The sequence below is a fragment of the Rana temporaria genome, chromosome 7 (assembly GCF_905171775.1).
Source record: "Rana temporaria chromosome 7, aRanTem1.1, whole genome shotgun sequence".
NCBI lineage: Eukaryota > Metazoa > Chordata > Amphibia > Anura > Ranidae > Rana > Rana temporaria.
The window spans coordinates 80,793,404-80,816,169 of NC_053495.1; the positions used below are offsets into that span (position 1 = coordinate 80,793,404).

Below are 22,766 nucleotides of genomic sequence, written 5' to 3' on the forward strand. Positions count from 1 at the left end.
TCCGACCCAATATAATTTATAAAGTTATTAAAAAGTAAGGGTCCCATTCTGTAGGGAATAAAAAGGTTTTCCTGTATACCTGACAAAGACCAGCTAGGTATAATCACAGCAATTGCCACACTCACAAGACCCGTTCAGTACTGAAGAGAACTTTTTGGACACAGGGAAAATAAAAGAGTGGCTGTATCCAAACGTTTTCTGGTTTAATTTGGGGAGGGAATACAAGTTATAAGGTTACCAACCAATCACAGTATTACAAAAAGGAGTGGCTAACAGAGATGTGTACATTTCACATGATTACGCATCATTACATATCAAATAACCAACCCCTTAAACATGGCTGCCATGAGTCATTTAAAGCATGACACCCTTCTTCCATGGCTCAGTCATGAGTTTGGTGTTCTGTATTAAACAGAACAGGGACATGTTTTCAGACAGCCATACACCGCAGAAGCTTTATATAGGTAAAGAGAAGTGATGTTCCTGTAAGCTACATTTTATGTGTGATGTTAAACCTGTGAGTTTTGCAGCAAACTTTGCAGAAAATGTTCATATCATGCAAATGCAGAAGTTTAACTTGGCTAGCAAACTACACCAAGTCAACCTTACATCTTATATTGAACATATAAATCTCTTAACATTGCGTCACTATGGTTCAGTCATATTTACTCATATTACTACAGTAACCGTAAGAGAAACCCTCAAAAGGGAATATAATGCAAACGGTGGCAAAACAGGAGGTAAGTTCCAGTATACTTAGCCATTGGTGACGTCCTGAAAGTGCTGTGCTTAGAAAGAGTGGAGCGCTTCAGACCTGTGGAGGGATTGCTTTGATTGCCTGCGGGCAAATTGAGCCTGAAATGGTTGGGAGGAGGCTGGGCGAGTCTGTGGAGCTGAAGCGGTAGGTAGAGGTAGGCTGCTTGTGATGGTGGAAGAGTTCAACTCCTGGAAGTAAAAGTAAGACCAAGAGAAAGTACATACACGCTTATATTCAATGTAGGCATCAGCCATCACTTCTCCCAGGATCAATATTCATATCACAGAATCCTCACGATGGCGACTCTTGGCTGCTTTACAGACTATAGTGGTGGTAATAGTCAACTGCCAGCTGAGGGTATCTTTTGGCAGTGACGTCATCACACACAGCGACGAGTCAGAGCAACATATGAGTTTTACATTTATGCCATCCTTGCTATTGTAAAGAACCTGTCTTTTTATTAAAATATGTTTTATAATGGTAGTGCACTGTAGCTTGTTCTGTTCTTCTTGTAAGGATGTGGAACTCTTTCAGAATTGGTGGTGTCAGCAAGGAGTGTCCATATTTAGAAGAAAAAACGTATCGATGGGCATCTTTAGTCAACGCATTATACAGGGTAATGATAGTGAGACAAACACGCACACTAACACATGTTGAACTGGATAGACTTCAACCTTGCCGACTATGTAACTGTGTAGGTACAACTTTATGTAGCAGGATTTGTTTCATCTTGCTAGTTGTTTCACTATGTGTAATGCCGCCTACACACGATCGGATTTTCCGATGAAAAAAGTCAGATGGACTTGTTTCATGGGAAATTCCGATCGTGTTGAGCCCCATCTGACTTTTTTTCCATCATGTTGTTTTAAATTCTTCCGATGGAAAAAAATCCGTTGGGAAATTACGATCGTCTGTGTAGAATTCCGCCTGAGAAAAATCCACGCATGCTTGGAAGTATTGAACTTAATTTTTCTTGGCTCATCGTAGTGTTTTACATCACCGCGTTTTGGACGGTCGGAATTTAATCTGACAGTGTGTATGCAAGAAAGGAATCCCTTGGATTTTAGACCATCGGATACTCCGATCGTGTGTACGCGGCAAAAGGGTTTACAACCACTATAAGGACAATATGAACTACCTATATTACCTATTTAATGTTGGTAAGATAGAGTAGATTACTACATTAGACAAGGTTTTTATTTAATAATTTTGATATTTTTAAAAAAAAAATGTTCTTACCAATGGAAAATTAGCTGTTTTTATATTGTTAATAATATTTAGATATGTAATTAAATAGTAAGGCCCCATACACACGAGAGGATTTATCCGCGGATACGGTTCAGCGGACCGTATCCGCGGATAAATCCTCTCGAGGATTTGCGCGGATTTCCATCCGATGGAGTGTACTCACCATCGAATCGAAATCCGCGCCAAAATCCTCTGGCGATGACGTGTCGCGATGATGAGGCGGCGACGTGCGCGGCGCAGTCATATAAGGAATTCCACGCATGCGTCGAATCATTACGACGCATGCGGGGGATCCCCTCGGACGGATAGATCCGGTGAGTCTGTACAGACCAGCGGATAGATTTGTTGGCATGTCAACTAATTTTTATCTGCTGGAATTCGGAAATATCCGCGGATAAATATCCGCTGGAATGTACACACCATAGAATCTATCCGCTGAAACCGATCTGCTGAGATTTTTAAAACAGAGGGATTGTAGGATGCAGCTTTGGTCAAAAATGTTTTTGATACATTACAGATCAATCACGGTCTGCACTCTCAAACCACCTGATTACCCTGATGCAGAAATGTGTAACTTGTTAACCCTATATTCGACCACCCCGCTAGGGCTCGAAAAACGCTGTTAAAGCTCTGCTAGTTTTAGCGGCGCTTTACCAGTGTTTTTGGGGAGCTGGCAGTGTGAAAGGGCTCACTCTGGCTTTCACATTGGGATTGCAGATGTGTCTCCTTTCAGGCGCTTTTTTTTTTTAGCACTAAAGCGCCTGAAAAACTCCCCAGTGCGAAAGGGGTCTAAATGTAAAAAAAAAAAAAGCCACCTGCCCAGTGCCTTGGACTGCATATCCTGGGCGTCGGGCGATATGATTTGCGCATCCTTGGTATATCTTGTTAAAAAATGTAATACACCCCATAATGTAAAAATATAAAATCAGTAAAAAACACCTGGCCAAAGTCAGGCAATAAATACTGACCCAGCGCACCAATGGATAATGGCTTATGCGATTTTAGGTGTAACCGGAAATCGCCAGTCATTAGAAAGAAAGGAAAGCAGTGTAGCAGCTATTATAAATACCAAAGTTATCAAATTCAAATATGCCTATAAAATCAATGGTCTAGTGCACCAATTAAAATAAACATTAACAGCGCTAGATATAAGCCCCTCGTGCTTAAATCAATAATGTGTTACCACATCCTGCTAAAAAATATTTGGAGTCTCAAATGCCAAATATCAATTGAACTACCACATGAATGAGCTAAGTGGAACTTCAAAATATGACAGAGTCCTCAGTGCAAATGTTCTGCTCTAAACAGAAACAGTCCTAAATGCAAATAAAGTCTGCTCTGGAATCAATAGACAATGATGGATGTCTCAGATGTAAGCATGCACAAAAACGCAGGGTTCTATCATCAGTCCTACACAGTACAATGTAGCGAAACACTTCTGCAATGATTGTGCTGTTATAAGAATTTGACTCGTAGGGATCCCCTAAGGGACCTCACTCACCAGATAGATGATATCAATAGGCACGGATCGCTGACTGTCTTTCAGCAGGGTAGTAAGCTGCAGCTGGATCTCTCCTCCGTCCTTCTCCTGTCACTTGATAGTCTCTGGTGGTGCTCAGATTCATATAATCATGCAAGGATAAGAGAGAGACTCTGCATAGTGTAAAATCGTTTATTTATACAGGATACAAGAGCTCTTCAATGTTATGCTTACTAGTATAAAATTCAAATATGGCGCTGTGTCTCAATCGTAAGGCTTGCAGGCGTCTCACTTGTACAGCTCCTGGGGATTCCTCCTCCTGTTGCCGTGAGTCCCGGGATCCCGCGCACCTGATTGGACGATTAGATCACGTGGTCACGCCCTGACGCGTTTCGTGATTGGATGTCACGTCTTCAGAGGGCGCCCTCTGAAGACGTGACATCCAATCACGAAACGCGTCAGGGCGTGACCACGTGATCTAATCGTCCAATCAGGTGCGCGGGATCCCGGGACTCACGGCAACAGGAGGAGGAATCCCCAGGAGCTGTACAAGTGAGACGCCTGCAAGCCTTACGATTGAGACACAGCGCCATATTTGAATTTTATACTAGTAAGCATAACATTGAAGAGCTCTTGTATCCTGTATAAATAACGATTTTACACTATGCAGAGTCTCTCTCTTATCCTTGCATGATTATATGAATCTGAGCACCACCAGAGACTATCAAGTGACAGGAGAAGGACGGAGGAGAGATCCAGCTGCAGCTTACTACCCTGCTGAAAGACAGTCAGCGATCCGTGCCTATTGATATCATCTATCTGGTGAGTGAGGTCCCTTAGGGGATCCCTACGAGTCAAATTCTTATAACAGCACAATCATTGCAGAAGTGTTTCGCTACATTGTACTGTGTAGGACTGATGATAGAACCCTGCGTTTTTGTGCATGCTTACATCTGAGACATCCATCATTGTCTATTGATTCCAGAGCAGACTTTATTTGCATTTAGGACTGTTTCTGTTTAGAGCAGAACATTTGCACTGAGGACTCTGTCATATTTTGAAGTTCCACTTAGCTCATTCATGTGGTAGTTCAATTGATATTTGGCATTTGAGACTCCAAATATTTTTTAGCAGGATGTGGTAACACATTATTGATTTAAGCACGAGGGGCTTATATCTAGCGCTGTTAATGTTTATTTTAATTGGTGCACTAGACCATTGATTTTATAGGCATATTTGAATTTGACACCCCATAATGTACTTTACAGCAACAAAATTGAACAGGAAAACCGTAAGATCCTTAAAAGTGCCGCTGCCAAGGCGATTTGCAGACACTTCCCATTCATTTCAATAGGAAGGGGCGCTTTAGGAGCGGTGTATTCACCGCTCCTAAAATCGCTGCAAAGAAGCTGCTTGCAGGACTTTTTTTTTTTTTTTACACCCTGCTAGCGCAGTGTGAAAGCACTCAGCCTGGGGGATTGCAGATGCAGCTTCTTTCAGGTGCTTTACAGGTGCTATTTTTAGCTCTAAAGCACCTGAAAAACACCCCAGGCATCAGACTATACTTTGTTGTGCGATTTTCATGCAAGTTTTCAGTGCGATTGTCAGAGGTAGTTCAGGTGTGATTAAGATGCAGTTTTGATATGATTCAGGGATGCGATTGTGAATACACACAAATGTAGTACTGCTGCGATTTTCAATGCCATCCATCCTCTTCGACACAAAACTGCTTTCCATCCACTTTTATGCAAATCTGTCTTCTAGACACTTCTATGCAAAACCAGCTATGAATCACATCCTATGTGAACCAGGGCTCGACAATATGCGGGCGCCAGGTCGCAATTGCGACTAGAATTAGCAACCTGGCACCTGGGGAAGGAAGCATAAGCCTGCAGAAGACCGCAAAGCCGCGGCCTCAATTACTGACCATCCTGTGTCTCCATGCGACCCCACCTCCCCCCACCGCGCGATTGCAGGCCTATGCTTCCTTCTGTGATCTGGCGCCATCTTGTGGTGGCCGTTGGCATGACAAGACTAATGGCGCTTCCCCTGTGTTTTCACTGCCATCTCCTTCCCTCTAATTAGAACCCCCAAACATGCATATATATATATATATATATATATATATATATATATATATATATATATATATATATATATATATATATATATATATATATATATATATATATATATATATATATATATATATATATATATTGTAATGTTTGGGGGACCAGCTTGATCGCAGGACACAGGCTTCTTAAATCAAAACTGAGGTTTATTAAACTTAAATGGCTTAGCAGCAGCAAAAACAAAAGAAATAACAGTCTCACCGACTTGTACAGCTCAGAACGGCTATCGCAGTTAAACAGTCCTTCAAGGTAAGTCCTTCAGTAGCAGGTTTTTAGGCAGGACACTGCCAAGTCCTTTCACAGCTTTTCATAGCTTCCACAGCTTTCCTTGTCCACCATTCACCATGCATTGGACTCTCCTACACTCCTTCCCCCTCACCTGCACTTCCTGTCTGCTTTAAACTACTTCCTTAGACAGGTGCGTTAACCCTTTCCATTCCCTTAAAGGCACCACAGTCCAAACAGAGGGGAAATATAACGTCTGTCCAGGACCCAGCCATGGCGACAGAGGCAACAGTGGAGCTCAAACAATGGACTCGGGAGAGGGCATCTGCATTTTGATGCAGTCTCCCGGGCCTATGCTCCACTACAAACTTAAATTTTTGGAGCGCCAGGAACCAAATGTGTAATCCTGGCATTAGTCCCTTTACCCTGCCTCATCCATGTTAAAGGGGCATGATCAGAAATGAGCCTAAACTTCCTCCCCAAGAGGTAATACCTGAGGGACTCCAGAGCCCACTTAATGGCCAGACACTCTCTTTCAATAATAGCGTAGTTTTTCTCCGCTGGTGTCAACTTTCTACTGAGGAAGACTACTGGGTGTTCCTCACCACGAACAACCTGTGACAACACAGCTCCCAATCCTACATCGGAAGCATCAGTTTGGACAACAAACTCTTCTGAAAAATTGGGCGCTATCAAGACAGGGTGTTGGCACAGTGCTGACTTGAGCACCAAAAAAGCCTTCTCAGCGTCTGCATTCCACTCCACCATGACCGATTTCCGACCCTTAGTCAGATCGGTCAATGGAGCCGCCAATGTGGCAAAGTTGGGTACGAACCTCCTGTAGTATCCCACCATGCCCAGGAATGCACGTACCTGCTTTTTTGTGAGGGGGCGGGGCCAACTCTTTATAGCCTCTACCTTGCTGACCTGAGGTTTCACCACCCCTCTACCCACGATATAGCCCAGGTATTTCACCTCCTCCATTCCCAAAGCACATTTTTCAGGGTTTATTGTAAACCCCTCTTTCCAGAGAGAGTCCAGTACTGCCTGGACTTTGGGCAAGTGTGACTCCCAGTCTCTGGTAAAAATGACTATGTCGTCCAAGTACACTGAGGCATACTCCCGATGAGGTCGTAAAATCCTATCCATTGCTCGCTGGAACGTGGCTGGAGCAGTTTGCAGTCCAAAAGGCATTCTTTTGTACTGAAAACTCCCCTCTGGAGTAGAAAAATCAGTTTTCTCTTTAGCAGCCTTAGTTAATGGGATTTGCCAATACCTCTTGGTAAGGTCTAATGTTGTGATATACCTGGCTGGACCTGGTCTCTCAATAAGTTCATCTACCCGGGGCATGGGGTAGGCATCAAACCGTGAAACCTCGTTAAGTTTCTGGAAATCATTGCAGAATCGCAGAGTCCCGTTGGGTTTCTTACCAACACAATCGGGCTCGACCACTCACTCTGCGATTCCTCAATGATCTCCAGGTCCAGCATCTTCTTTATTGCCTCTGAAACGGCCTTCCTTTGAGCCTCTGGGATGCGGTAGGGCCTGACAAAAACTTTGACTCCAGGTTCCGTGATAATATCATGCTCTATGATACTAGTTAGCCCCGGCAAGTCTGAAAACTTCTCTTTATTTCTCTGCAAGAACTCCTTTGCCTGCTGACTTTGGTATTTAGATAGGGTATTTGCTACTTGGACACTCTCCACCCCAACCTGTGGCTCAAGCCTTGCACTAGCCAGGGAGGTCACCGGTTCCCTGTCTGTCCAGGGCTTTAACAAGTTGACATGATATATCTGATACAGTTTCCTCTTGCCTGGCTGGTGAACTCTATAATTGACCTCTCCCACTTTTTCCACAACTTCAAAGGGTCCTTGCCACCTGGCTAAGAACTTACTTTCCACAGTGGGAATTAGCACCGCTACTCGATCCCCCACTTGCAAGTGCCTTATTTTAGCAGCCCTGTTATAGACCCGTCGTTGAGCCTCCTGGGCCTTTTGCAAATGCTCTTTGACTAGCGGCATCACGGTTTGGATCCTTTACTGCATGTGGGAGACATATTCCAGGACACTCTTATGCTGAACAGGTTCACTTTCCCACTCCTCTTTAACCACGTCAAGAAGTCCGCGAGGTCTCCGCCCATATACCAACTCAAAGGGCGAAAACCCCGTGGAGGCCTGGGGCACTTCCCGGATAGCAAACAGGAGAGCTGGTAACGGGCAGTCCCAATCTTTCCCATTCCTTTTGTATCACTTTCTTGAGCATAGACTTAAGGGTCTTATTAAAGCGTTCCACCAACCCGTCTGTTTGGGGATGGTAGACCGATGTGCGTAGCTGTTTAATCCGGAACAGCTTACACACATCGGCCATAACCCTTGAAATAAATGGGGTACCCTGGTCTGTGAGTATTTCCTTGGGGAAACCAGTCCGTGTAAACATCTGGAATAATTCCCGGGCAATGGCCTTTGAGGAGGTATTCCGCAGGGGTAGTGCCTCAGGATATCGGGTGGCATAGTCAAGAATCACCAATATGTAGGAGTGACCTCGAGCTGACTTTACCAAGGGACCCACTATATCCATGGCTATCCTCTCGAATGGGACCTCCATTATGGGCAGAGGGACCAAAGGGCTCCGAAAATGAGTCACCGGAGCGGTCAACTGACAGGTGGGACAAGAGGTACAGTATCTCTTTACCTCTGCTTTCAGACCTGGCCAGTAAAACCGGTCGGTGACCCGTGCCTCCGTTTTTTCAACTCCCAGGTGTCCCCCTAACACATCGTCATGGGCCAGGTCCAGAACCTTTCGTCTATATTGTTGGGGTACCAACAATTGCTCTACCACATTTTCTCTCTCCTTGGTAACCCGATACAGCAATTCATTATATATTGCAAAGTGTGGCCACCTCTCATTCGCACCTGGATCTTGGTGAACCCCATTTACTACTACAACTTGTTCCCGTGCATGGGCCAAAGTGGGGTCCTGCATCTGAGCAGTCCCAAATGCCCCCTGGGGAACACCCAAATCCGGCAGCGCAGGGGTAGAGGCCACTTCCTCATCCTCTTCCCCCAGCATTACCTGAAGTGGGAAAGGCTCCTCCCCCTTAGTGTTTTGGTAGGTCTGTGGACCACATATCTTGACATCCTCAATAGTATCAACACTACTTTCATCACCATTAACCCAATCATTAGCATTTTCCTCATCTGGGTCCACATTAACGTTTGGCAGTTCAGGGTTATCCCTCTCAGCAGCAGGAACAGGGGGGCTAGTTTCTCCCCAGTCTCTGAACTGTTCTCCTTGTTCCCACAGTTTTGTAAACAATGGACAGTCTCGTCCTATTATAACATCATGTACCAAGTTCTTTATCACCCCCACCTCTTGAGTAACAGTGCCACATGCTGAGGAGATAGACAACGTGATGAGCGGGTACTCTCTAGTGTCCCCGTGAATGCATACCACCCGTAAAGTTTTTCTTACCGGACCCATCTTCCCAATCACTCTAGGATGAACCAGGGTTACCATGCTTCCAGAGTCCAACAAAGCCCGGGCAGGGAGGTGGTTCACTTGGACTTCACACTCAAACTTTTCCTCATCCAGGTCGAGGTGTGTGGTGCACACTTTATGGGCACAAAAAGACCCCCTCCGAAGAACCCCGCATTCCATGGGCTCCTCTTGCAGTGGGCAGTGTGCCCGGGTATGACCCCAGGAATGACATCGCCAACATTGTACATCCCCTCCTCTCCGAACAGGAACAGAACGCTGCGAGGGTACCGGGAGTGTCTCTTGGCCTTTCCGGGGTGTTTGTCCCAGGGCTCCTTGGAACATCCTTTCGAAGGGCAGCAGTTGGTCGAACAGGCCGTGGCAGACTAGGCCCTATGCGCTTGGTAGGTCCGAGCAGGTCCTCCACCACTGTATATCGTTCCACCATCTCGACAAGGAGGTTTGCTGTTTTGGGGTCTCCATGGCTGACCCACCGTTGAAGGTCATCTGGCAGGGACCTCGGGTATCGGTCCAGCACGACCCGCTCCACAATTTGGGGGCCAGACAACACCTCAGGCTGCAGCCATTTTTTTACTAGTTGCACCAGGTCATGCATTTGAGACCGGGGTGGCCGATCTGGACGATATTTCCATTGGTGTACACGTTGGGCCCGAACGGCCGTAGTCACCCCCAGACGAGCCAGAATTTCTGCCTTTAGCTTTTGATAATCTTTAGCATCATCTGGTGGCAGGTCGAAGTAGGCTTTTTGAGGATCTCCAGTGAGAAAAGGAGCAATGAGGCCGGCCCACTGGTCCTGAGACCACCCTTCTTTCTCCGCTGTCCTCTCAAACGTAGCAAGAAATGCCTCTACATCATCGCTCAGGGACAATTCCTGTAGAAAATGGCTTGCCCTCACAGTCACCTGGTTGCCAGGGGCAACAGCCGCTGGCTCCTGAACCTGAGACAGCTGCTGCACCGCTTCCTTTAAGGCAGTCACCTGAGCCTGCATAACCCCTTGCTGGGCTGCTTGCTGGGCTGCTAACTGGGCCACCAACAGGCGAGTATTTTCTTGCTGCAGAGCCAGCGTCTCTTTGTGGTAAGTTTGCGCTTGTATGTTAGCCAGGGTCAGCTGTTTAATTGGCTCCGCCATTGCTTCAACTTTCAATGTTTGTGCAGCTTTAACCCAGGACATAAATTCAACGTACTGTCCCTTTAAATGTCAGTTCAATATAAAGTCCAATGCAACAAAAAAAAAAAAAGTTTTTTTTTTTTTTTCCTCTTCTTATGCCTGTTATTCTGTCCTGCCCGCATTCGAGCACCAGTGTAATGTTTGGGGGACCAGCTTGATCGCAGGACACAGGCTTCTTAAATCAAAACTGAGGTTTATTAAACTTAAATGGCTTAGCAGCAGCAAAAACAAAAGAAATAACAGTCTCACCGACTTGTACAGCTCAGAACTGCTATCGCAGTTAAACAGTCCTTCCAGATAAGTCCTTCAGTAGCAGGATTTTAGGCAGGACACTGCCAAGTCCTTTCACAGCTTTTCACAGCTTTTCATAGCTTCCACAGCTTTCCTTGTCCACCATTCACCATGCATTGGACTCTCCTACACTCCTTCCCCCTCACCTGCACTTCCTGTCTGCTTTAAACTACTTCCTTAGACAGGTGCGTTAACCCTTTCCATTCCCTTAAAGGCACCACAGTCCAAACAGAGGGGAAATATAACGTCTTTCCAGGACCCAGCCATGGCGTCCTGTACATAATATATATAAATATTCTAACGCCCTAGAGAATAAAATGGCGGTGGTTGCAATACTTTCTGTCACACCGTATTTGCGCAGCGGTCTTACAAGTGCACTTTTTTGGGAAAAAATACACTTTATTAATGAAAAAATATACCTTTTTAATTAAAAAAAATAAGACAGTAACAGTAAAGTTAGCCCAATTTTTTTATATATATATTGTGAAAGATAATGTTACGTCGAGTGAATTGATACCCAACAAGTCACGCTTCAAAATTGCGTCCGCTCGTGGAATGGTGACAAACTTTTACCCTTTAAAATCTCCTCCATAGGCGACGTTTAAAACATTCTACAGGTTGCATGGTATAAGTTGGAGGACGTCTAGAATTATTGCTCTCGTTCCAAACTCGCACAGTACCCTTCTTTAACCAGATCAAAAATCGCACCGCATAGATGTGAATGTCCATCATAGAATACAATGTATTTTCGGATGCCATGCAAATCTATGCCTTTTGGATCACATCTGATCACATCAGATTAGCATCGGTGTGAACTGGGACTAAGCTTTTTGCAATCTCAGGCAGAATCGTAGGGATTCTGCCACAATTCCCAAAATGCCCAGATGTGAATGGACCCTCACAGGGCAGACACCAGAGCTTGATTTGGCTGCTCAGCATGCACTTGTACTGTGCACCCAAGTGCTTCCGTGTGCGAGGGTAACACAAAGGAATAGTTATGGTGTGAACTGGCCCTAAAGTTTTTTTTTTTTTTTTTTTTTATCAGGAAGGGTAGCTTGGGACAAGTCCTTTTATTTAAACATTTCCACAACCCGGTATACCATCCATATACCCTAAAATTGTTATTCAAAATCTAAGGATGATGGTAAAATTCTGCATTTAATAAATGAGCATTAAAAATGCATACAAGAACACTTTGTTGTTCTGAGACATCTTTGTTGATCAATGTAATTTGTTGATATTTTTTATTTGTTTTTAGTTCTTTCTGCTGTTTATGTGGTGTGTTTTTTTTTTTTTTTTTTGTTCTTGTTTTTTAAGAGAATGATTGATTATAGTGTTTTTTTTTTTTTTTCAGGAAGTGGTTAAATTACCTTTAGATTTTCTGAAACACCTGTGTTTAAAAGTCCAGTCAGAGAGACCAGGTAGGCATCTGATTTACAGCAAGTTATGGTTTTCATAAATTAACTTGACATTCATGTGGTGATGGGTGGTTGTACCAGTTAACATATTCATGGTTACTGTTTTATATCCAGGCATTGATGAAGTGTGCCCATTCCACTTGTATCCTAAAAAAATCCCCTTAATTTGATGGTATTGGCACTCCATCTTTTTTCTCTCAGCTGAAGGTCTGGAAGGATATTATGACCCAGCTCATTAGCTCCTTGTTCTTCCTTTCGACACCCTGCATTCACAACCTAGCCCACACAAAGCATTACGCTCAAGTCCTTGAAAAGAATCTAGTGTAGTACACAGACCAGTCTGGCCTGGCAACTTGATCCTAGGTTTCATGCCCTAGTATCAGCCAGGCACACAACATTTTCATATTCAGAGTCGGTAAACAGACCATGCAGCTTTTTTTTTTTTTTTTTTTTATTCTGGGGTAAGAACTTGGATGGGGTAAGGGGTGAGTCAAGGGATGCTGCAGAAAACTATACTTGAACAATGAGGACTCTAATAAACTGAACCAAAACGTCAGGGTGAAAACACCACCTTTTTGAAGTTGTAGATCTAAGCAGCATACAAACAGTAATCCCAAAATAAATGCAGTCCTGAATGCAAAGTATAGCAACTAAAGGTCTTCCAAAGGAGTTGGGGAAAGTCTAGGGGTCCAATGGGCAAGTACTCACTGTTTCTAATTTCCAGACAGTTATGTGCAGGGTCAGCAGATTTCAGTACTTCATGTACCTGATCTGTAGTGGATTTTCTGAAAGCACTTCAGGAAGGACAGGGCAGAGGTCCTCCAGCCAAATTGTATCTGAGACCCCACAGAAATGCTGCAGTCCAAGGTGAATCTCCCAGGAGCGCCGCAGCCTTCAGTCTCGGTCTTACTCCCCCAGGATCAAGAGAGCTCTGCTCTGGACTCTGGCCCCTTTTATACCTCTCAGCCTCCTTCTGGTCACATGCATAACAACCAGGGATTGGGTGAGAAGATATCAATATGCAGGCTGGGGTCATTATTCTCCCACCCACTGTCCCATGATCTCCTGGGAGACTGGAGCCCAGACTTTGAGTCCAGAGCAGGCCTGGGTAATTAAACCATGCCTCCCTGATTACAGAGAGGCCAAAAACAAAATTTAACAGAACAGTAATTGTGAGGGCACTATGCTATCTTGCTTAATTTTCAATTTTGGTGCTACCTAAACATTTTTTCAGACAGCAGAACCTGTGGGGAAGGTCGCTATGGTCTCCAAAGGCTCAAAACACAAACTGAAGATGTGGACGATTAGAGAGGCCCTAGCGAGGGATTCAACCAATATGACAATCACTTATTTTCCCCATCCTTACCCTGCCAGAGCTAATACTAGTGTACCATGGAGCTACTCTAGGTGGGTGAACAATCTACCCACATTGAGTAGCTCCATGGTACTAGTTAAGGAGATAATCCAAACAGGGTGGATTTGATTTAAATCATGATTTAAATCACTAGTAAAAAGGCTTGATTTAAATCATAATTTTTTAAAGAGCAATTGTCATCTCTGTCCTGCAGTGGCTCCTCATCTTACCCGCTGTTGACTCACCAACAGTCCTATTCACTTTAATGGGAGACAGCTGGTGTTACGGCAGTGACACAAGGTGAGGGAGGTGGCAGCAGCAGGTAAGTGGATGCCCGCTAATGAGCGCTGCCATGATGGATCTGAAATGACAGGTGCTCTCTAAATGTAAGGACCTATTTCCCCTCTCACCTTCCAGGACAGCTACTTGAGAGATGATTGGCTCCGCGCTCTACAGGAAACACAAATCCAATACAATTTAAAAGGCCCTTCCCTCTTTTTTTTCTAGCCAAACCGTTGAAGAAATGTGGGAACTGTAGGGCCAGGCTTTCTGGTGGTTATAAAAAAAATATTTCTCTTATCGTCCATGGACGGACACAGCTCCTTAAATCTTGACAAGTGGGTTATGTTCCCTGTTTACAGGAGAGGACTAGGCAGAAACATGTTAAATAGTTAAATACATGTTACATTAACAGTTGAACAGCCCCGCCCAGGGGGCGGTCCCTCCAGACATAACCCTCCTCACTGCAGCTTGCAGCCTCAGTTTCGTTCTGCCTAGCAAAGGAGAAGGACGTATGGCTCCCTTTGGGCCCAGCGCCCTGAGGAGAAATTTTATTTTATTTTACTTTACTTTTTCTTGAAGAATCTTCTTTCAACTGTTGGCTGAGAGACAGGCTGGATAATATAGATCCTTGTAGTCTACTCAGTCCGACCAGCAAGCGTGGGCACACCTTTGCAAAGAGGCTTGGTCTGTCACGCCATACCCCATGACTCCTGGGGTGGCCGGTGAGCTTTGCTCCGAGGTCCACATATGACTGGGCTGTGGTGTTGTCTCACTCACAGTGGACCGGGCCGACAGCTACCTCCATTGCGGTTGTAGTTCTGTCAGGAATGCGTCAGCGAGTCCTCGCTTGGATGGGTAAGTACAGTCCCTCCTGCTTCGGTGGGTTGGTACGGCTGGGCATTCCTGGGGTTTGGGGGTCCCTTCTCCCTTCCCTGCTCCTTTCCCTTGCTGCATTGCTAACATTGCCGCTGTCAGGGGGGAGGGGGCCTTCCTGAGGGGACTGTGTTATCTGGCCTGTGTTTTTTCTTTTTTGTATTGGGCTTTCCTGTGAGGTAAAAAGCCCTGTGATGAGCACAGATGTTTATGATTATACTTCAGCAGACGCTGACTGATTGGTGACACCTGTAACGGTTTTGCTTTTTATGTTGTATCTGTGTCTTATCCTTAAATAAAACAGCTCTATGAGGCTTTTCCTGTTTAAACACAGGTCCCTGCAAAAGTTACCTCACGGTTCTTTTCCTCACATGCAGCGCTGGGCAGTCTCCTCCTGAGGGAGTCCCCTGGTTACCCCTGGTCAGCGCAGCAAGTGGGTGAGAGGCCCTGAATAGGGCTCTAGGAGCTTTTGTCTATTTGTATGGACAGGTGTGCATATTATAATACACACTATGTAAATATTGGAGTCAGTATCTGGGTCCTTCCCCACATGCTGGTGGTGGCAGCAGGTGTTAGCACCTGGGATTTCCACAGAGTTTTTATTGTTAGTCCTGGACACAGTTTGTGCCAGGGTGGGGGTGGACTGCGGGCGGGCGGTAAAAGAGTGCCCCCCTTCCCCCGTTATCCCCTGGGGAATGCTCTGTTATGGAGCCATGGACTAGGTACCTAGTTAAAAAAAAAAAAAAAAAGGCAGAATAAGGCATTTATGGGTGCGCTTTTTACTGCTGCAAGGGACTCTCCTAAGCTGCATAGTGCAGCTGGGTTTCCGCCGAGGGCTCGGTCTTTTTTGGATCACACAAATCAGACCGCTGTGTAGGTTTTTTCCTTCTGTGCCCTTCTTTGATAATTTCTGAGATGCGGAATGAGAAAAGCCACTGAGAGCTTTTGTAGTCCCTCACCGCCGGGCGGGAACCCCCGCTTGTATGGATCTGACTGATAGAAGATCCGAAGTACTGACCCGTTCCATGTTTACCATGCTGGGGTCTGGCTTGCGGCCTATTGTGGCCACTACACTGGGGTCTCAGTGGTCGCTGGCGCTATTTTTTGGGAGATTTTTCAATTACATTGAAAACTCCCATTGGCGCCCATTTTGTCGTAGCCACGCTATGGCGCAGCTTACATTGTGCTGGCCATTTTCCTGTGGCCGCGTTCTGAACGCTCGGCGGCCATCTTGGAGTAGTCCTGACCCCTAGTGCTGTATACAACTCCCAGAGTGAGCATTTTGCACCAGACAGTGGAGGAGCACCGACTCTCTCCTGAAGTTATTAGCCTAGCGGACCAGCTGGTCCAGGGCCTCATATAGGTCTGTGATGCTTCATTGAATGCTGCGCCCTTGTTATCCAGGGCGTCTGTTTCAGAATGGTTTTATGCACACGGTGGTGTAGTGCTTAACTCCATTACTTGGCAGCAAAAGAGTCATTGGTTTGAATCTGCACACTGACGCCAATACATAATATACATACACACTATGTGTGTGTATTATTTAGGGGCAACCCTCCCAGGCCATCAAAGGCCCAGCTGGGGGACTAATCTGTCCCTGGGTGCATAAGCCGATCACGCCGGCACCCAAATCCTGCCAATGTATATAGCCTTCCCTCCCTGTCTCTAGGTGGGAGGGGCGGCTTGCAGGTTCACAATTCAGTGAAACCTCCCTGCTCTCCGACTAGTGGGTCTGCGAGGTGGTCTCTTCGGAGTACTAGATAGGGTTTCCTCCTATCCACAGAACAAAGTTCTGTCCTTGTGTCTTCCCCTCCCGGCACGTCGGTCTGCCTTGGGCAGTGTGGGATTTGCTAAGCTGCAAGGTAATTTTACCTTTCCTGCAGGACGAGAGTTTTGTGGGTTTCTATGGGCCTCAGGCCCTAAATACCTTTGTGAACGTCGGGTAGTTCCGCATGGAATCCATTTGTTCGGTGGTAGCTGCGCTTCATCCGGGGGATGTCCTGACGTCCTCGGACATCAGGGACGCATACATGCATGTCCCGTTTTGCACATGTCAGTGTTTTTTTCTGTGCTTCGTGATGAGAGAAGGGTCTCTGTCAGCCTGTGGCCCTCCCTTTTGATCTGGCATCAGCACCATGGGTTTTCAGCTAGGAGCTCGCACTTATTTGAATTTTGTTGGGACAGCGAGGCTTTGCCTCATTGGCTACTTTGACGACTTTCTTCTGAGAGCAGCTTCTGTCTCCGACCTAGTGGATGGGTTATTCCCATTCAGACCCTCCGAAGATTCGGGTGGATGTTAAACGTTTAGGCCAGAAAGTGTAGCTCAGTGGCAGCAAGCCTGCCCTACATGTGTGCGACCCAGGGTTCAAATTATGGGCATGCTAGGTTCCGACTCAGCGTTGGAGTATCTAGTGTTGATCCAGACTCCTCAGTGGCAAAGGTCCTTCTTCCCCTGGACAAATTGCAGACTCTTCAGTCTGCGGAGAAGGTATTGGCATCACGCAATCGGTCTTCTCTCCGGGCGCCTGCTGGTTCGGGGTCTGTGGGTAGCCTCCTTCAAGGTGGTACTGTATGCCCAGTTCCACACCCTGGTTTTCCAGTGGAACTACTGTCCAGGTGGTAAAAATCTCTTGTCTCTGAAATCATTGGATTCCTGTGCGCCACCTAGTCAGAGTCTCTCTGAGTTGGTGACAGAGATTCCCGACTCTTCGGTCCGGGAAGTTGTTCCTTCCTTCCAGTGGTCGGTGTTTACGACGAATGCCAGCTCACGGGTTGTGAACCTGGAGGTTCACAAAACTGGGGGGTCCAGTCGGCCCTGAGTCGCTGGACTTGCGTGGACCTATGACCACACCTCCTTGAATGTGTCTGGTCTCGGTAGCTACCCAGGGTCGGTCCTGGCTAGTGCCTGGTGGAAGACCGCCTGGGAATACCAGGTGCTGTCTACTGTTCATTGTCCTACTATTTTAGGCGATCAGGCTATGCTTCTCCTTGTGGTCGACCGATCTGGTTTCAGCCGGACAACGCCACGGCCGTGGCTTCAGTCTACCATCAGGTATGCCGGCAGGCAGACTACTGGAGTCGCCAGATGCTGGACCAGGGCGACTGGTCTTTGTGCTTGGGGTGTTTCGGCTCCCTTGCAGGAGGTGAGCCTCACATGGCATGGATCTCCTGGCAGCTTGTCTCCGCCGCAAGGGTGTCAGTTAGTGGCCAGGTCTAGTGATCTTGTACAGACGCGTCAGTCGCGCTGGTGGCCCTGTGTTGTCTGTATCGGTGATTTTTTGCCATTCCTCCATGGTAGTTGCTTCCTCGGCCGCTCCACAGAGTGGATGCTGAGGAGATCCCGATGATTCTAATCGCTCCAGATTAATCTCGGCGTCCTTGGTACGCTGATATCGGGCGCCTGGTAGCGGAGGCACCCTGGCGATTGCCATGACAGGAGGTTCCTGTCTCAAGGTCCCATACTTCCTCCTGTTGTACAGTCACTGACTTGCTTAACATGGTTATTGGAAGCCAGACTTTAGGTGACCAGGGTCTGTCTGACTCGGTCATCTCAACAGGGCACCGTAGTCTTCTTCCGGAGGATCTACCGTCGCACCTCTCTTGGTGCGAAGGGATGGAGTGACGTCCACGGGCGTACTTTCGGTGTCCAGGGTCCTGCTGTTTTTAAAGCTTGGATTGGATCTAAAAATTGCTTAAAGCACCGTTTGGGGGCAGATTTCAGCCTTGGCTGTGTTCTTTTAGTGGCCTTTTTGCGGCCCGTTCCCTGGTGGGTCCCCTTTTTTGTGTGCATGGGGTTTGTCATATACTTTCCCCTCTTGGCCCATCTCTTCCCCCATGAGTTTTGACTCTGGTGCTCTCGGTTCTTCAGGAACCTTCCTTTTGGAAACATCAGAGAGATTTTCTCTTGACACTATCTCAGAAGGTGGCCCCTTTAGTGGCCTTTACCTCTGTTAGAGGGGTTTCTGAGTTGGCAGTCTTGTCTTGCAAGCCGCCATGCTTGATCCCCCATAAGGATTAGGTGATGGTGCGCCCGCGACCTTCCCTTCTTCCGAAGGAGGTTTCGGCCTTTCATACTTTAGGCGTGGTACGCGCTTTGCGGGTATACCAGCCTACTACGGCTCCATTTCGGAGCTTCTGACTCTCTTTTGTGTCGGTGTCTGGTCCACAAAAGGGCCTGGCGGTCTCGTCGACCACCATTTCTCGGTGGATCGGGCAGGCCGTCATACAGGCCTATGCTCCTAAGGGCGGGCCCCCCTTTCCGGTCACGGCACTTTCGACCAGGGCAATTGGTGCTTCCTGGGTTTTTTTTTTTTTTTTTTTTTTTTCCCGACATCATGCGTCGGTCTCACAGGTGTGCGAGGCGGCGATTTGCTCGTCTGTTCACGCTTTTTCCAGAATTTACATGGTTGCTGTGAGTGCATCTTATGATGTTTTTTTCAGCCGCTAGTTTTTGCCGGCGGCTGTTTAAAGTTGCACCTCCTCCGTTGAGGAGCTCTGCTTGTTTTGGGGTGAAGTTAAAATTGTTTTTACTGATATATTTCCCACCCCTCGTTTTTTGACACTGCTTGGGGACGTCCCACTTGTCAAGATTTAAGGAGCTGTGTCCGTCCATGGACGATAAGAGAAAATAGGATTTTTTGTACTCACCGTAAAATCCTTTTCTCTGAAGTCCATGGACGGACACAGCTCCCACCCCTCCTTTTTAGGTTTGTACTGCTTGTTACGAACTGAGGCTGCAAGCTGCAGTGAGGAGGGTTATGTCTGGAGGGACCGCCCCCTGGGCGGGGCTGTTCAACTGTTAATGTAACATGTATTTAACTATTTAACATGTTTCTGCCTAGTCCTCTCCTGTAAACAGGGAACATAACCCACTTGTCAAGATTTAAGGAGCTGTGTCCGTCCATGGACTTCAGAGAAAAGGATTTTACGGTGAGTACAAAAAATCCTATTTTTGTGTGGGTTGTATTCCACCCAGAGCTAGTTCATAGACTTTCTCTTTTAAGGAGTTACTATCTTCTATGAAGGAGCTAGTGGTCTCCTTTCGGTTCTTTAATGACAGGATAGCTAGACTAGGTCCTACCTCGCCTAGACCAGTGTTTCTCAACTCCAGTCCTCAAGGCACCCCAACAGGTCAGGTTTTCAGGATTTCCCTCAGATAAAACAACTGTGGTAATTACTAAGGCAGTGAAACTGATCAAACCACTTGTGCAAAATAATGGAAAGCCAGAAAATAAGACCTGTTGGGGCTCCTTGAGGACTGGACCCATAGCTCAGGAGCCTTCAGCCTCGGCTAGATCCCTTCCTCTGTTAGTATCTGAGACCATTATCTCACACAATGCTTCTGATCTGGAAGAAGGTAAGAATCTGGTTTCTTCATCTGAAGAGGAGTCTAAATTAGAGGACGATACGGGTAGCTCAACTAAGTATCTTTTTCCAGTCAAGGATTTTGACGAACTAATAAAGTCAATATATACCTCCAGAGCAGATTGAGATGCCACAGCAAGCCCAATCTGTACAGGATAAAATGTATAGGGGTCTACAAGGGCGGAAGTCTAGAGCTTTTCCTGTGCATCAGTCAATTAAGGACATGATTCTTTCTGAGTGGAAATAACCTGAAAAAAGGTTGTTCCAGTCCAGAGGAGACTGGAGACTTTGGGTCCGGTGGTAGCATCCATCTGTGTGGCTACGTATGGGTTCAGCGTCTGGATGATCTTTCATCCGACACCCCCCAAAGAGGAGATTAGGGAGTCTCTCCCACTCATTGCCAAGTCGGTTGCCTTTTTGGCTGATGCAGCAGCAGATTCAGTAAAACCCATCCCAAAGAAATAAGCCCCAGAATAAGAGGCCTTTTCATGGCTTCCAAAACGAGGTTAATTTTAAAACCAACAGGCAAAGAAGAAGTGGTCTTTTAACAAAGACAAGAAAAAGGGGGGCTCATTGCTCCTTCAGCCCCTTCCAAAAATCCCCAATGATGCCAGGATAGGGGTAGGGGGAACGTTGTCTCATTTCATCAGAGAATGGGCAGAGATTTCCAATAATTCCTTTATTCTTTAAACAATGGAAAGGGGTTACAGGTTGGAATTCAAAAGTCCCCCCCCCCCCCCCCCCAAGAGATTTTTTTCTTGCCCATCTGCCGAGAGACCAAGAGAGATGGCAAGCCATGATGAATCTGATTTCTGTGTGGGAAACAGAGGGAGTTATTTCTCCTGTTCCGGAAATTTAAAAATTCCGGAGCTTTTATTCACACGTCTATCTGGTCAAAGCATCCGGCAGCTTTCGTATGGTCATCAATTTAAGCGTCCTGAACAAATTCATAGTCTACAAACGTCTCTGGATGGAGAACATTTATTCTGTAAGGAATCGGTTGTTGCCAGGAGACTTCACGATAATCCTGGATCTTCAGGGCGCTTGTCTTCATGTACCAATATGCCAGAGTCACCAAAGGCTCCTCAGATTTGTGTTTCTCATGGAAAACGGGCCAAGTCATTGGCAGTTCAATGCCCTTCCTTTTGGTCTCTCGGCAGCACCCAGAATTTTAACAGAAATCATGGCCGAAGTCTTGGCCTTTTTTCGGATACAGAGTGTATCAATCATCCCATATCTAGACAATTTTTTTATCTTTGCTCGAGACAGAGTCCCTTGTTCAAGATCTGCAGTTTGTTTTACGGACCTTTCAGAAGTTGGGGTGGAAAATCAACCAGCAAAAGTCTTGCCTGGTGCCCTCTCAGAGCATACTTTTCCTGGGTTATCTAATAGACTCTGTTGTTCAAAAGATTTTTCTTCCCGAAGAGAAGATTTTGAAAATTCTTCTCTCCGTGCAGGCCTCCAAGTTGCTCCCGCAGACCTCCCTTCGGCAGATCATGCAGTTATTAGGATTGATGTCTGTGGCCATCCTAGGTGTGCCTTGGGCCCAATTACACTCCAGACCCCTTCAGACGTTTCTTTTACTCCATTGGGATCGCAGGAAGAATTCTCTAGATCAGCTGGTGCAGCTGCCAAGAGGATTTTCTCAATCTCTCTGGTGGGAGCAGCGGGAACATCTGCAGGGAGGGAAGAACTGGACACAACATGCTCCATTAAAAATTACCACTGACGCTAGTCTGTGGGGCTGGGGTGCTCACAGGACTGGCAGGCCCAGGGAGCCTGGTTGCCAGAGGAGACAGGCCGCTCCTCACATTTCAGGAAACTACTAGCTGTGGGGAAAGCTCTTATGTCCCTGGAAGAGAGGATCTATTCAAAAGACCTATTGATTTTCTCAGACAATGCCACAGCTGTGGCGTACCTAAACAAGCAAGGGGGCATTCAATGCTCAAAGTCGCTTCTAACGTTGACACAGCAGATTCTGTCCTGGGCAGAGATCAATGTCATTTCAGTCAGAGCAGTCCACATCAGGGGGTCAGAATGTGCTGGTGGACTATCTGAGCAGGGTGAGCATCAGTTCCAGTGGTTGGAAACAACATCAAGGCACGTTCCGTGAGGTTGTGCCTAGATGGGGTCTTCCCACAGTTGATCTTTTTGCCTCCAGTCTCAACAGGAAACTGGCGGCGCTCTCGCTGGAGAGAGAGACAGAGTCCATGGGGACGGATGCTCTCTCCTTCCCGTGGGATTTCACTCTGGCCTACGCCTTCCCTCTTCCCCTCTCACCTCTAGTAGTTCGGAAAATTATTCAGGACCAGGCAGAAGTTGTTCTGATTTCCCCCTGGTGGCTTAGGAGGAGTTGTTTTTTCTCTCTGAAGGCCCTCTCTGTCCGCTACCAGATCAGAAGGATCTGCTCCATCAGGGACCGGTGTTGCATCCAAACCCTCAGACCTTCCAGATGACCTGGAGGCTGAGCGGAGCATCCTACAGTTGAGGGGGTGTTCAGAGAGGGTTATTCAAAATATCCTGGACAGTCGCAAGTTAGTCACAAGAAGAATCTATGAGAAAGTTTGGAAAACTTTTATTTCCTGGCAAAAAGAAACCGGTTTTGATTCTTTTTCGACTCCCTGTAGTTGGATTGTTTGCAGATGGAGTAGAAAGACTCTGTCGGCACCCTTAGGG

At 46.5% G+C, this 22,766-nt stretch overlaps 1 protein-coding gene across 7 annotated transcripts in view; it reads left to right on the plus strand.

The window, feature by feature from the left end:
* IPPK (inositol-pentakisphosphate 2-kinase) overlaps nt 1-22,766 on the plus strand; it is a 1,052,241-nt gene that overhangs the window by 204,711 nt on the left and 824,764 nt on the right. For all 7 annotated transcript variants that reach the window (XM_040360985.1, XM_040360986.1, XM_040360982.1 and 4 more), the window contains one exon: nt 12,154-12,220. In XM_040360985.1, coding sequence (XP_040216919.1) covers nt 12,154-12,220 — 67 coding nt within the window. The remainder of the gene's footprint in view (nt 1-12,153; nt 12,221-22,766) is intronic.